This window comes from Nerophis ophidion, linkage group LG01 (assembly GCF_033978795.1).
Source record: "Nerophis ophidion isolate RoL-2023_Sa linkage group LG01, RoL_Noph_v1.0, whole genome shotgun sequence".
NCBI lineage: Eukaryota > Metazoa > Chordata > Actinopteri > Syngnathiformes > Syngnathidae > Nerophis > Nerophis ophidion.
In genome coordinates this window covers 43,627,793-43,645,248 of record NC_084611.1, presented here as the reverse complement: position 1 = coordinate 43,645,248, position 17,456 = coordinate 43,627,793, and the positions used below count along the sequence as shown (strand labels likewise).

The window sequence follows — 17,456 nt, the reverse complement described above, 5'->3', positions numbered from 1 at the left end:
CTGGAACCCTCAAGTTGCTGGCACGGCCACTCTACCAACCGAGCTATACCGCCCCGTTTACAAACCCTGTTTCTATATGAGTTGGGAAATTGTGTTAGATGTAAATATAAACCGAATACAATGATTTGCAAATCCTTTTCAACCCATATTCAATTGAATGCACTACAAAGACAAGATATTTGATGTTCAAACTCAAAACATTTATATATTTTTTTGCAAATAATAATTAACTTAGAATTTCATGGCTGCAACACATGCCAAAGTAGTTGGGAAAGGGCATGTTCACCACTGTGTTACATCACCTTTTCTTTTAACAACACTCAATAAATGTTTGGGAACTGAGGAAACTAATTGTTGAAGCTTTGAAAGTTGAATTCTTTCCCATTCTTGTTCTATGTAGAGCTTCAGTCGTTCGACAATCCGGGATCTCCGCTGTCATATTTTACGCTTCATAATGCGCCACACATTTTCGATGGGAGACAGGTCTGGACTGCAGGCGGGCCAGTCTAGTACCCGCACTCTTTTTTTACTACGAAGCCACGCTGTTGTAACACGTAGCTTGGCATTTTCTTGCTGAAATAAGCAGGGGCGTCCATGATAACGTTGCTGGACGGCAAAATATGTTTCTCCAAAAGCTGGATGTACCTAACCGCATTAATGGTGCCTTCACAGATGTGTAAGTTACCCATGCCTTGGGCACTAATGCACCCCCCATACCAACACACATGCTGGCTTTTCATCTTTGCGCCTAGAACAATCCGGATTGTACTTTTCCTCTTTGATCCGGAGGACACAACGTCCACAGTTTCCCCAAAAAAACTGAAATGCGGACTCGTCAGACCACAGAACACTTTTCCACTTTGCATCACTCCATATTAGATGAGCTTAGGCCCAACAAAGCCGGCGGCGTTTCTGGGTGTTTTTGATAAATGACTTTCACTTTGCATAGTAGAGCTTTAACTTGCACTTACAGATGTAGCGACCAACTGTATTCAAAGACAGTGGTTTTATGAAGTGTTCCTGAGCCCATGTGGTGATATCCTTTAGAGATTGATGTCGGTTTTTGATACAGTGCCACCTGAGGTATCGAAGTTCACGGTCATTCTATGTTGGTTTCCGGCCATGCCGCTTACGTGGAGTGATTTTTCCAGATTCTCTGAAACTTCTAATGATATTATGTACCGTAGATGTTGAAATCCCTATATTTCTTGCAATTGCACTTTGAGAAACGTTGTTCTTAAACTGTTTGACTATTTGCTCACGCAGTTGTGGACAAAGGGGTGTACCTCGCCCCATCCTTTCTTGTGAAAGACTGAGCATTTTCTGGGAAGCTGTTTTATGTTCCCAATTAGCCTGCACACCTGTGGGATGTTCCAAATAAGTGTTTGATGAGCATTTCTCAACTTTATCAGTATTTATTGCCACATTTCCCAACTTCTTTGTCACGTGTTGCTGGCATCAAATTCTAAAGTTAATGATTATTTGCAACAAAAACAAAAGTTTATCAGTTTGAACATCAAATATGTTGTCTTTGTAGCATGAAAACTGAATATGGGTTGAAAATGATTTGCAAATCATTGTATTCCGTTTATATTTACATTTAACACAATTTCCCAACTCATATGGAAACGGAGTTTGTATAATATACATATCATATTATATATTACAGTAATTTACTTTGTCACCTATACATACAAAACATACATACCGTATTTCCTTGATTTGCCGCCGGGGCGCTTATTTATTTGAAACCTCTTCTCACTCTGGCAAAGGCATGCGGTAAATTTAGGCCTGCGCTTAAAAATTTGAGTGTGATGTAAGGATATCACCATGAAAAGTACATTTAATAAAAAAAACTTTATTATGGTCTTACCTTTATTAAAAATGAAGTCCATGTGCAGCTCCTTCTGATCAAAAGCATCGATAACTTGTTTATAGAAGTCTTCCTTATATTTCTTCAGTTATAAAAGTCTCTCTGTCTCAATGGAGATCTTCCTTTATTACCTCCTGCTTAGATTGAAAGTCCTTTTTTTATATATTTTATTTTTTTTTTTTGTCATGAAAAAGGGACGTTTTTGGCATGAAAAAGGGTGGTTTTTGTGGTTGGTGCACTAATTGTAAGTGTATATTGTGTTTTTTATGTTGATTTAATAAAAAAAAAAAAAATATATATATATATATATATATATTTATTTTTTATTTTTTTATATATATAAAAATGAAAAAACAATTCTTCTGCGGCCCGGTACCAATCGAGCCATGGCCCGTTGCCGGGCTGCGGCCCGGTGGTTGGGGACCACTGGATTAGATGATGAGAGGTTATCATCACACTTCAACAACTCTGTCGTGGAAATGCTATCTTTGGAAATCTGTTCTTAATTGCCTTATTCTGGATAAATAAAGGTTAAATAAATACATAAATACATGTGAACTAGCAAGTGAGGATGTCTTGCTAAATGTTTATGTACAATGTTATCCAGAAGGCTGAGCGTTGTAGACAGGATCAGGAAGTAGGTCTGAGCTACTGAGGACGACCACTTAGAGCGATACGTCATGAGTTAAATAAGGAATTTTACCCAGAGGGAGATTGCATTCATTGAAATAGTCTGGTAAATTTGATGCTGCTGTTATGTCACCATCTGGTGGACATTGTGAGAAATTCAGGTTAACGACCTTTAAATATGCTCTGAAAGGAAGTATGCAAACAACATTCTCTGGTCATGGTGTAAAAAAAAAATCCAAAACAATTTTCAACCAACACAAAATGTCAACAGACAATGTCAGTCATAACACGACCTGCTCACTGAACTTTGTTGACATTTTTAGAAAAAAAAACGTCCATGCACCATAACATCTTTTAAATGACACTCATTTAAATCCGTAACAAAGCATGATGGGAATAATGCAAAACTCTCTCCACACGTATTCATGTTTGGCACATTTTAGCTGTATGATATTTGTTATTGAATACACAACTTTAAGGAGATTGTCACGGAAGTAAACAAGGTCGAGGTCAAACTTTCACAGTCAAATTGATTATCAATTCTGTAGCCATTATATTAATATAATATGTACACATATATGTATACATATATATATAAATTAACTTAGCTTAAATATATAAATGTGTAGATATATGTATATTTCTGTATATATGTATATATATATATATATATATATATAAGTCTATGTGTATATATGTGTATATGTATATATGTGTGTATATGTATGTATATATAGGTGTGTGTATATGTGTGTGTGTGTATATATATATATAAACTAGGGGTATGGAAAAAAATCTAATTGAATACGTTGTGCGAGTCAGAATCGATTCTCATTTAAAAATAATCTCTACATTTTTTTTTTTCAATAATCCAACAAACCACTAGACAGCAATACCATAACAATGCAATCCAATTCCAAAACCAAACCTGACCCAGCAACACTCAGAACTGCAATAAACAGAGCAATTGAGAGAAGACACAAACACGACACAGAACAAACCAAAAGTAGTAAAACAAAAATGAATATTATCAACAACAGTATCAATATTAGTTATAATTTCGGCATAGCAGTGATTAAAAATCCCTCATTGACATTATCATTAGACATTTATAAAAATTAAAAAGAGAACAATAGTGTCACAGTGGCTTACACTTGCATCGTATCTCATAAGCTTGACAACACACTGTGTCCAATATTTTCACAAAGATAAAATAAGTCATATTTTTGGTTCGTTTAATAGTTAAAACAAATTTACATTATTGCAATCAGTTGAAAAAACATTGTCCTTTACAAATATAAAAGCTTTTTTTTTTTTTTTAATCTACTACTCTGCTTGCATGTCAGCAGACTGGGGTAGATCTTGCTGAAATCCTATGTATTGAATGAATACAGAATCGTTTTTGAATCGAGAATCGAATCGACTTGAAAAAATTGATATATTATCTAATCGTGACCCCAAAAATCACAGCCCTAATATATACACACACACACATTTATTTATATATATATATATATATATATATATATATATATATATATCCTAAATTAACTTAATTTAAATATATAGATGTGTGTATATGTATGTATACATATGTGTGTGTATATATGTATGTACATATGTGCGTATATATAAAAAATATAATATATATATATATATATATATATATAAGTTAAATTAACTTAAATATTTAGATGTGTATATGTATATACATATGTATATATATGTATTTATATATATATGTATATATGTGTGTATATGTATGTATACGTATATATGTGAGGATGTGTATAAAATATATAATATATACGTATATCTCTAAGGTAACTTAACTTAAATATATAAATGTGTATATATGTGTATATGTATATGCATATTTATATATATATATGTATGTATGTGTGTATGTGTATATGTGTGTACATATATATACGTATATATGTGTGTATATGTGTATATATATATATATATATATATATATATATATATATATATATATATATATATATATATATATACAGATACACATGTATACATATACACACATATATATATATACATATACACATATATATATAGATATAAATATATATGTATACACAACTATTTAAGTTAAGTTAATTTAACTTATATATATATAAATTAAATTAACTTAACTTAAATAGTTGTATATATATATGTGTGTATATGTATATATATGTATGTGTGTATATGTATATATGTGTATCTGTATATACATATATATATGTGTGTATATATGTATGTATGTGTATATATCCATATATATATGTGTATGTGTGTGTATATATCCATATATACAGTATATATACATATGTATATATATATATGTGTGTATATGTATATATATGTGTCTATGTATATATGTATATACATATATATATGTGTGTGTATATGTATGCGTATAGTATATGTATGTATGTGTGTGTGTATATATCCATATCTCTCTATCTATCATCTATCTGTCTGGATATATATATATATATATATATATATATATATATATATATATATATATATACATATATATATATATATATATATATATATATATATATATATATATATATATATATATATATATATATACTCCGGCTTCCTCCCACTTCCAAAGACATGCACCTGGGGATAGGTTGATTGGCAACACTAAATTGGCCCTAGTGTGTGAATGTGAGTGTGAATGTTGTCTGTCTATCTGTGTTGGCCCTGCGATGAGGTGGCGACTTGTCCAGGGTGTACCCCGCCTTCCGCCCAATTGTAGCTGAGATAGGCGCCAGCGCCCCCCGCGACCCCGAAAGGGAATACGCGGTAGAAAATGGATGGATGGATATATATATATATGTGTGTGTGTATATGTATGAGTATAGTATATGTATGTATGTGTGTGTGTATATATCCATATCTCTCTATCTGTCTGGATACATATATATGTATATACACATATATATATATATATATATATGTATATACATATATATATATATATATATATGTATATATATATATATATATATATATATATATATATATATGTATATACATATATATATATATATATATATATACATACAGTATATATAGAAATTAATCAATCAATCAATGTTTACTCATATAGCCCTAAATCACTAGTGTCTCAAAGGGCTGCACAAACCACAACACAAACCACTACGACATCCTCGGTAGGCCCACATAAGGGCAAGGAAAACTCACACCCAGTGGGACGTCGGTGACAATGATGACTATGAGAACCTTGGAGAGGAGGAAAGCAATGGATGTCGAGCGGGTCTAACATGATAGACCCGTGTGTGTGTGTGTATATATATATATATATATATATACATATATATACATCTATTAGCAACACTCGTATAGCTATGTGAGCTGCATGCTAGCATTACTCTCACATTTAAACAGCAACATCATGCTTGGCTGAAAAAAAAAAATAGATTGACTAAACTCAGAGCTCACTTGTGTGTAGCTGACTGCTGGCACAGCTGCAGGCATCATTTTAAGATGTGTAGCGAAGCCGGGGGAAGGAGGTTATTGGTATGTTCAGATGCCACCGCGTGTGGGCCACACAAGTGAGAAAGATGTTCCATTTTTACCGCGTCCGTCGACTGACAAGCTGAAGCCCCCAAAACCTTCCAACTCTTGTTGAAGATTTCTGCCAGCAAGTGATGAAAAAGTTCTCTCCTTGGTGCTAAAGCACATCCGACTGACCTCACCACTAACTAACCCTCAAAAGCGCTTTGAGTACCTTGAAGGTAAAAAACCGCTATACAAGTACAACCCATTTATTTATTATTTAATGCTGACACTCCATGTGTAGCTAACATTGAAGTTGACGTGTCCCAGGTAAAACCGTTTCCTATGACTCACTGAGGCCACCTGCTGGAAGACTCACGTTAAGCGGTAACAAGACATCATCGTGCATGTGACCTGCTTAGCTCCTCCTCCCTGCCCCCTGCCTGCGGTGCACGCTGTTCTGGTCTGGATGCATCAGCATGCCCACCAGCAAAGCAAGAACATAGCCGGATGACACTCTCCCTTCTTAGTCATGCAGCTTTGGAAAATTACCACACATGACTTGCAGGCCTCCAGGCCATCTTTAAAGGCTGAAATGAATATTCGTGACTAATTGTGTGACAGACATCAGCAGAAATGTAGTCACTTTGTTAAAGTTTTCACGCCTTCCAATCGTTTGAATGAATATTTGTGACTAATTGTGTGACAGACATCAGCAGAAATGTAGTCACTTTGTTTTTACGTCTTCCAATCGTTTGAACAAAGCGGATTGTGTGACAAACGTCACTCCAAGCTCAGTCACTATTTGTTTTTCACGTCTTTCAATCATTTGAAGGAAACACATTGTGTGACAGACATCAGCAGAGATGTCGTCACTGTTGTTTTTCACATCTTTCAATCATTTGAAGGAAACAAATTGTGACAGACATCACCAGAAAACAAATAGCGACTATTAGTTTTTCACGTCTTCCAAAAATTGTAACCGAACAAATGAACAAAAAAATGTAAATGGGATGATTTACTGTTGTTTTCGACATTTTTATGTATTTAAATCCATTGTGTTTCATTCATTTAATTTCAATATTGTCGACTATAATGGCTTCAACTTAATACAACAGTACAAAGTAGTAAAATGCACTCCATAGGAAAAATATATATATATTTATTTAATATTTAAATAGTAATATTTATTGCAATCATTATTCCGTCCATCCATTTTCTATATCGCATCGTTATGGGTAAGTGGGTATGTACTCCTCCTAAAAAAATTTTTTAATTCATTGTTATGAATTATACAAATTATTAATCAAGCTTTATTTGAAAAGTATTTTATTTAAAAATATAAAACAACCCTCATCCTGTTAAATTTCCCTTAAACGATAATAACATTTTGATCAGATCAAAGTATAAAAATAAACTAAAAAATAAATTAATAAAAATGTATGTATATATATGTATATATATATATATATATATATATATATATATATATATATATATATAATGTGTGTGTATATATGTATATATATGTATATGTATATATACATATATATACACACACACATATGTGCATATATGTACTTATGTATGTATATATGTGTGTATATGTATATATATATATGTGTGTATGTTTATATACATATATTTTTGTATACATATATATATATATATATATATATATACACACACACCTATATGTGTATCAATGTGTATGTGTATATGTAGATATATATGTATATATATATATATATATATATATATATATATATATATATATATATATATATATATATATGGGTGTATATGTATATATATTTGTATATGTATATATGTATGCATATAATGTATAATAGTATATATAATATACTGTATATACTATGTAATATATATATATTATTTTATACGTATTTATTTAAGTATCAAAATTAATTTACTCAAGTGCAGTGTAACGACTTTGAAAGAGATTTTGACAACCGAATGTTGATAAAATGTGGAGTTCAGAATTGTATTGTTTATTACAACCATAGTATTTGCTTGTCTTTTATTTATTTTATTTTTTGATTGACCTTTACTCAAAAAGTAAGTAATAATTATCTTCAAATAGTTGAATAATCTTCAAAAACAACTTGATAAAAAAAATTTTTAATAAATTGAAAGTGAAATATACAAACACTAAATGTATACATTAAAATAATCATAATAATAGTAACAATATTACATGTTTCCTTTTTTTTCAAATACTTTTTTTATAGTATTCTTATTTCTTGTTTTTTATGACATAAATATTTTATTGACCTTTATCTAATAAATATTTTTTTAAGTAGGATTATTTTTTTCTCCCAGTTACAATAGTTGAAAAAAATATTTAATTGAAACACAAACCTACAACAACAAGAAAAATGTGTTTACGACTACATAACAAGATAAATTTAAAAAAATTTCATTGAAACACAACTTTTGAATGTCATTTTGGGGTGGTGTGAAACCACCAAAGATGTAGCTGCTTTTTGCTGGTGACATTTTGAATATTAATGCATTTATTTTATTTTACTGTTTTATTGTTTTACTGCTGTGTGAGGTCGCTGTGCATGTCACTGACCACAAGCATTGCATCACTGCCACGTGTGTGAATGGAATAACTCAATCCTTGCATCACTGCCAAGTGTGTGAATGGAATAACACAATCCTTGCATTACTGCCACGTGTGTGAATGGAATAACACAAGCACTGCATCACTGCCACGTGTGTGAATGGAAAAACACAATCCTTGCATCACTGCCACGTGTGTGAATGGAATAACACAATCCTTGCATCACTGCCACTTGTGTGAATGGAATAACACAAGCATTGCATCACTACCACTTGTGTGAATGGAATAACACAATCCTTGCATCACTGACACTTGTGTGAATGGAATAACACAAGCATTGCATGACTGAGACTTGTGTGGATGGAATAACACAATCATTGCATCACTGCCACTTGTGTGAATGGAATAACACAAGCATTGCATCACTGCGACATGTGAATAGAATACAATAGAATAGAGTTTTATTGTCATTATTGCAATGAACAGGTTCAAAGAACAACGAAATTGGAGCAGTTCCTCCTAAGATGCATATACAATATGGTAATATAAATAGTAAAAAAAAAGATAGATATGAGAGATGTATCTATGTATATGTATATATATCCACACAGATGCATATATGCATGCATATGAATATATATACACACATACATATAACATTATTGCACATTGTAGTCCAAAAAAATAGAAACAAACTTAAACATTACACATGAGGACATGATGGACATATTGTGCTCACTCAGTGCCTGTTTAATGTTACTATGGCTCTTGGGTAAAAGCTGTTTTTTAGTCTATTGGTGCTCGCTTTTAGCACCCTGTAGCGTCTGCCTGAGGGTAGTAGTTCCAGGTGGCTGTGCCCGGGGTGGAATGGGTCTTTCAGGATGCTCTGTGCTTTCCTGAGACAGCGAGAGCTGTACAGGATCTTCTGGGCGGTCTTTATGACTCTCTGGGGCGCCGTTCTCTCTGCGGCCGTGCAGCTGCTGAACCACACGCAGATGCAGTAGGTCAGTATGCTCTCAATGGAGCACCGATAGGACACCAGCAGTTCCTGTGAGAGGTGGTTGTTCCTGAGTATTCTCAGGAAGTGCAATCTCTGGTGTGCCTTCTTGATGGTAGCCGTGGTGTTGGTGCTCTAGGATAGGTCGTCGGCCGGGTGGACTCCCAGGAAGCGGAAGTCGGAGACCCTCTCCACACAGTCACCACTGATGATCAGGGGCAGGATGTCCGTTTTTTTCCTCCTGAAGTCTATGACCAGCTCCTTGGTCTTGGAGGTGTTCAGGGCCAGGATGTTGACTTTGCACCAATCCGACAGCTTCTCCACCTCGTCCCGATATGCAGCCTCGTCTCCCTCCGAGATGAGCCCCACTACGGTGGTGTCATCCGCAAATTTGATGATGGACTTGCTGGAGTGGGCAGGTGTGCAGTCGTATGTGTGGATGGAGTAGAGAAGGAGGCTCAGCACGCAGCCTTGTGGAGAGCCGGTACTGAGGTACAGGCTCGATGACATGTGGCGACCAAACTGCACCCTCTGGGGGAGGTTGGATAAGAAGTCCTTAATCCACATGCAGATGGAGTTCGATAGACCCAGGTCCGACAGTTTGGACACCAGTCTATCAGGTATAATGGTGTTAAATGCCGAATTATAATCCACAAAAAGCAGCCGCACGTAGCTCCCCCCGTCTCCAGGTGACCCAGGGAGGAGTGTAGGGCTGTGCCGATGGCGTCCTCTGTGGACCTGTTGGCTCTGTAGGCAAACTGGTGTGGGTCGAGCTCAGGAGGGAGGACGGAGGTGGTATGGGTCCGTACCAGCTTCTCGAAGCACTTCATAGCTATAGGTGTAAGTGCCACTGGACGGTAGTCATTCATGCAGCTGACAGAGTTCTTCTTCGGCACCGGGATTATTGTGGAGGTCTTCAGGCATGATGGGATGACGGCCTGAGAGAGGGACTGGGTGAAGATATTCGTAAATACTCCGGCCAGCTGGTCTGCACAGTCTCTTAGTACCTGTCCCGGGACTCCATCTGGGCCCGTAGCCTTCCTCGGGTTCACTACCTTCAGCGTGCGTCTCACCTCATGCTCCTCCAGTATAAGGGTGCAGCTGCTGTGGGTGTTGGGTGGGGGTGTTGTGACGGCTGCAGGTGTTTTTCTCTGGAATCGGGCGAAGAAGTTGTTTAACTCTCCCGCTCGAGAGGCGTCGCCGTCAGCCGAAGGGTTACTGGGTCCGAAGTTGGTCATGTCTTCTATTCCTTTCCATACCTCCTTGGTGTTGCTGCTCTGCAGGTGGGCTTCCATTTTCCTCCTGTGTTCGGCTTTTGCTTCTCTGATGCCTCTCTTCAGATTGGCTCTGGCAGAACTGTTGAGTGCCTGGTCCTGCGCTTTAAAGGCGCTGTCTCTCTCTTTGAGTAAGCCCTAGACTGTTTTTTTCATCCTGGGCTTCCTGTTGGGGTAGACCTGGATGCGCTTGTCCACTGTGACAGTGTCTATGCAGTGTTTTATGTACCCCAGGACCGCTTCTGTGTACTGCTCCAATTCTGGGTTTTCAAAAACTGACCAGTCTGTTGTATCAAAGCAGTCCTGCAGCTGTTCCATGGCTCCCTCCGGCCATGTTCTGACCGTTTTGGTTGTGATAGGAGCACTTTTTCTTATTGGTATGTGAGCTGGCAAAAGGAGCAGGGACATGTGGTCAGACTTGCCTAATTGGGGAAGTTGTTTGGCTCTATATCCATTTTTTATGTTGGAATAGACTTTGTCCAGTTTGTTAGCTCCCCTCGTAGCACACTTCACATGCTGGTGAAGTTTGGGGAGCACTTTTTTCAGGTCGACATGATTAAAGTCCCCCGCTATGATGTGGATGGCGTCGGGATATTTGTTTTGTTGTGCAGTGATTGTATCGTGCAGCAGAGCTAGCGCCGTGCAAGCGTTAGCATCGGGATCTATATACACATTTGTGATCAGGACAGCAGAGTGCTCCCTGGCTAGATGGAAGGGTCGGCATTTAACTGTAATATATTCCAGATCTTGGGAACAGTGGCTGTTAACTACCTTTGAATCAGAAGTCCACTTGTTGTTTAGGTAGGTTAGCAATCCACCCCCACGCCGCTTGCCGGTAGACTCTGCGTTTCTGTCCTGTCTGTGTGCTGTGTGACCGGTTAACTCCATGCTAGCGTCTGGGATTGAAGACGTTAGCCAGGTTTCCGTAAACAATAGGGCGCAGCTGTCCATCACGGTGTTTTGTGCTACACAGAGCCTCACCTCGTCCATCTTTTCCTCTTCACCACGAGGAGCGAGCGACCTCGCTATCCTCTTGTCTCGGAACATAGATTTCGCATTGAGCCACATTTGACTAACTGCACTAGAGCAAGCCCGGTCACAGGCAATTACAGAGCCTGCTAGCCTGGGTATGGAGTCAGTTAAGTTAGAACTAGCCAGCGCCAGGCTGGATGATCCCTGTACACAAAGCAATTTTCGTAGAATAATACACAACTCACAAAATGTTTTTTCTGCTATGACTATGGCTACGTCAGAGTAAGACATGCGTTCTACTGAGGTGGCAAATTATGATGCGTTCAGTTTATCGCAGCGCCAAGTAGACAATCTGAAAATTCCCGTCATATCAATTCCTAGATATGGTCGTAATTATTTTAAGTACACTGCGCATAATAAACGCAACATTATTAATAATGCTACTACGGATAATTTTATCAACACCTCCTTAAAACAGCCCACTACCTATAATATGGGCTTTCTAAACATTAGATCTTTGTCTCCCAAAACGTTATTAGTTAATGAGGTCATTCGAGACAACAACCTTAACGTCATCGGTCTTAGCGAAACCTGGCTTAAACCAGACGACTTTTTTGCGATAAATGAGGCATCCCCTCCTAACTATACGAATGCGCATATTGCCCGTCCCCTTAAAAGGGGAGGGGGGGGTCGCACTAATATACAACGAAAACTTTAACTTTAGTCCTAACTTAAATAATAAATATAAATCGTTTGAGGTGCTTTCTATGAAGTCTGCCACACCTCTGCCTCTGTGCCTGGCCGTTATCTACCGCCCCCCAGGGTCCTATTCGGACTTTATTAGTGAATTCTCAGAGTTTGTTGCTGATCTAGTGACGCACGCCGATAATATAATTATAATGGGGAACTTTAATATCCATATGAATACCCCATTGGACCCACCGTGCGTGGCGCTCCAGACTATAATTGATAGCTGTGGTCTTACACAAATAATAAATGAACCGACGCATCGCAGCGGTAATACGATAAACCTAGTGCTTGTCAGAGGTATCACCGTTTCCAAAGTTATGATACTCCCGTATACTAAAGTAATGTCCGATCATTACCTTATAAAATTCGAAGTTCAGACTCATGTTCGGCAAGCTAATAATAATAATAACTGCTATAGCAGCCGCAACATTAATGCTGCCACAACGACGACTCTTGCTGACCTACTGCCCTCGGTAATGGCACCGTTCCCAAAGTATGTGGGCTCTATTGATAACCTCACTAACAACTTTAACAACGCCCTGCGCGAAACCATTGATAGTATAGCACCGCTGAAGTTAAAAAAGGCTCCAAAAAGGCGTACGCCATGGTTTACAGAAGAAACTAGAGCTCAGAAATTATTATGTAGAAAGCTGGAATGCAAATTGCGCACGACTAAACTTGAGGGGCACCATCAAGCATGGAGTGATAGTTTAATAACTTATAAACGCATGCTTACCTTAGCTAAAACTAATTATTACTCAAATCTCATCCGCATTAATAAAAACAATCCAAAATTTTTGTTTAGTACAGTAGCAACAAGGGACTCCTTCCAGTAGCTCCACCCATTCGGCAGATGACTTTATGAAGTTCTTTAATAAGAAAATTTAACTTATTAGAAAGGAGATTAAAAACAATGCGTCCCAGCTACAACTGGGTTATAGTAACACAGATACGACTGTATATACGGCGGATACTGCAAATATCCAAAATAATTTCTCTCGTTTTGATAAAATAACATTAGAAGAATTGTTACAACGTGTAAATGGAATAAAACAAACAACATGTTTACTTGACCCACTTCCTGGGAAACTTATCAAGGAGCTTTTTGTATCATTAGGTCCATCAGTGCTAAATAATATAAACTTATCACTTTCCTCGGGCACTGTTCCCCTAGCATTCAAAAAAGCGGTTATTCATCTTCTCCTTAAAAGACCTAACCTCGATCCTGACCTCAAGGTAAACTACCGACCGGTGTCTCACCTTCCCTTTATTTCGAAAATCCTCGAAAAAATTGTTGCAGAGCAGCTAAATGAACACTTAGCGTTTAACAATCTATGTGAAACCTTTCATTCCGGTCTCAGGGCAAATCACTCGACTGAGACAACCCTCGCAAAATTGACTAATGATCTATTGCTAACGATGGACTCTGATGCGTCATCTATGTTGCTGCTCCTCGATCTTAGCGCTGCTTTCGATACCGTCGATCATAATATTTTATTAGAGCGTATCAAAACACGATTTGGTATGTCAGACTCAGCCCTGTCATGGTTTAACTCTTATCTTACTGATAGGATGCAGTGCGTCTCCCATAACAATGTGACCTCGGACTATGTTAAGGTAACGTGTGGAGTTCCCCAGGGTTCGGTCCTTGGCTCTGTACTCTTCAGCATCTACATGCTGCCGCTGGGTGACGTCATACGCAAATACGGTATTAGCTTTCACTGCTATGCTGATGACACCCAACTCTACATGCCCCTAAAGCTGACCAACACGCCGGACTGTAGTCAGTTGGAAGCGTGTCTTAATGAAATCAAACAATGGATGTCCGCTAACTTTTTGCAACTTAACGCCAAAAAAACGGAAATGCTGATTATCGGTCCTGCTAGACACCGACCTCTATTTAATAATACAACTTTAACATTTGACAACCAAATAATAAAACAAGGTGACTCGGTAAAAAATCTGGGTATTATCTTCAACCCAACTCTCTCCTTTGAGTCACACATTAAAAGCGTTACTAAAACGGCCTTCTTTCATCTCCGTAATATCGCTAAAATTCGCTCCATTTTGTCCACTAAAGACGCCGAGATCATTATCCATGCGTTTGTTACGTCTCGTCTCGATTACTGTAACGTATTATTTTCGGGTCTCCCCATGTCTAGCATTAAAAGATTACAGTTGGTACAAAATGCGGCTGCTAGACTTTTGACAAGAACAAGAAAGTTTGATCATATTACGCCTGTACTGGCTCACCTGCACTGGCTTCCTGTGCACTTAAGATGTGACTTTAAGGTTTTACTACTTACGTATAAAATACTACACGGTCTAGCTCCAGCCTATCTTGCCGATTGTATTGTACCATATGTCCCGGCAAGAAATCTGCGTTCAAAAGACTCCGGCTTATTAGTGATTTCTAGAGCCCCAAAAAAGTCTGCGGGCTATAGAGCGTTTTCTGTTCGGGCTCCAGTACTCTGGAATGCCCTCCCGGTAACAGTTTGAGATGCTACCTCAGTAGAAGCATTTAAGTCTCACCTTAAAACTCATCTGTATACTCTAGCCTTTAAATAGACCTCCTTTTTAGACCAGTTGATCTGCCGCTTCTTTTCTTTCTCCTATGTCCCCCCCTCCCTTGTGGAGGGGGTCTGGTCCGATGACCATGGATGAAGTACTGGCTGTCCAGAGTCGAGACCCAGGATGGACCGCTCGTCGGGACCCAGGATGGACCGCTCGCCTGTATCGGTTGGGGACATCTCTACGCTGCTGATCCGCCTCCGCTTGAGATGGTCTCCTGTGGACGGGACTCTCGCTGCTGTCTTGGATCCGCTTGAACTGAACTCTCGCGGCTGTGTTGGAGCCACTATGGATTGAACTTTCACAGTATCATGTTAGACCCGCTCGACATCCATTGCTTTCATCCCCCTAGAGGGGGGGGGGTTGCCCACATTTGATGTCCTCTCCAAGGTTTCTCATAGTCAGCATTGTCACTGGCGTCCCACTGGATGTGATTTCTCCCTGCCCACTGGGTGTGAGTTTTCCTTGCCCTTTTGTGGGTTCTTCCAAGGATGTTGTAGTCGTAATGATTTGTGCAGTCCTTTGAGACATTTGTGATTTGGGGCTATATAAATAAACATTGATTGATTGATTAGCCAGGAATAGACTTGGTATTGCTGGTCTGTTTGGCTTCATTTTTAGTCTGGCTAACACGCCGCCCCTTCGGCCTCGGAGTTTTCGCCTCCGCCTCCTCCTCGCCGCGCACGGTAGCCATGGAGCTCCAGGGCTACGTGCTAACTCCTCCGGGATGTTGTGTCGGCTTGTAAAATCCACCGAAATAGCCTGCTCAGACCGCAATCCAATCTCCAACAAATCGTTTCGGCTGTACATAACCTTCGCCCAGCAAGTTGCTGACTGGGCTAGTAATAAGCTATATAAAAACAATTAAAACAATGCACCTATGTGTGAATGGAACAACACAATCCTTGCATCACTGACACTTGTGTGAATGGAATAACACAATCATTGCATCACTGCCACTTGTGTGAATGGAATAACACAATCCTTGCATCACTAACACTTGTGTGAATGGAATAACACAAGCATTGCATCACTGCCACTTGTGTGAATGGAATAACACAAGCATTGCATTAATGCCACTTGTGTGAATGGAATGACACAAGCATTGCATCACTGACACTTGTGCGAATGGAATAACACAAGCATTGCATTAATTCCACTTGTGTGAATGGAATGACACAAGCATTGCATCACTTCCACTTGTGTGAATGGAATAACACAAGCACTGCATCACTGCCACATGTGTGAAATGAGTAACACAATCGCTGCATCACTGACACTTGTGTGAATGGAATAACACAAGCATTGCATCACTGCCACTCGTGTGAATGGAGTAACACAATCCTTGCATCACTGCCACTCGTGTGAATGGAGTAACACAATCATTGCATCGCTGACACTTGTGTGAATGGAATAACACAATCCTTGCATCACTGCCACTTGTGTGAATGGAATAACACAATTTAGTGTTGGAAGTCCTCTTCACGCTGTGGCTCCTGGTGTTGAAGTCCCAATGTGTCCGCCACCACCTCCGCCTCCACATGACCTCTGCGCTCTGTCTCCCTTGTGCGTGCACACCTGCAGATTTCCGCTCGCCGTCCCACCTCAGCGGCCTGAACCGCACGTCCTCGCTGAGCGGCGCCGACCGCACCGACTCGCTGTCGGTCAGCGGCAGCAACAACCAGCTCAACTGCAGCGTCACCTTGACACAGCAGTACATACCCGACTTCTACGTGCGCGCCCTCACCGACCTGCAGTACGTCAAGGTACGTGACACCCGGGGCGCCAAGGGGGGGACCTTCGCCAGGGCCCAAAACCCAAGTCAGGAGGAACCATACTCTTCCACTCCGGTCCTGTAGGTGGCAGTATGTTCCACTCCGGTCCTGTAGGTGGCAGTATGCTCCGCTCCGGTCTTGTAGGTGGCACTATGTTCCACTCCAATCCTGTAGGTGGCAGTATGTTCCACTCCGGTCCTGTAAGTGGCAGTATGTTCCACTCCGGTCCTGTAGGTGGCAGTATGTTCCACTCCGGTCCTGTAGGTGGCAGTATGTTCCACTCCGGTCTTGTAGGTGGCAGTATGTTCCACTCCAGTCCTGTAGGTGGCAGTATGTTCCACTCTTGACTGTTTGATAGAAGGTCTTTGACTAGTGTTTTTAGTAGGTTGTCAAAAACAGCAGAAAGCTGCTATCCAAGAGGGGATTTTTAAAAACGTTTTTTTTTGTCAGTATGTCCCCAAAAACAGTTTTTGAAGTGCAT

At 39.0% G+C, this 17,456-nt stretch overlaps 1 protein-coding gene across 3 annotated transcripts in view; it reads left to right on the top strand.

Moving 5' to 3' along the window:
- Positions 1–17,456, top strand: part of LOC133555080 (metal transporter CNNM4-like) — a 131,707-nt gene that overhangs the window by 104,916 nt on the left and 9,335 nt on the right. For 2 of the 3 annotated variants that reach the window (XM_061904565.1, XM_061904555.1), the window contains one exon: positions 16,785–16,966. In XM_061904565.1, the coding sequence (XP_061760549.1) occupies positions 16,785–16,966 (182 nt within the window). Of the gene's footprint in view, positions 1–6,376; positions 6,434–16,784; positions 16,967–17,456 lie in introns of all 3 variants that reach the window. The other variant, XM_061904549.1, reaches the window with a different exon arrangement.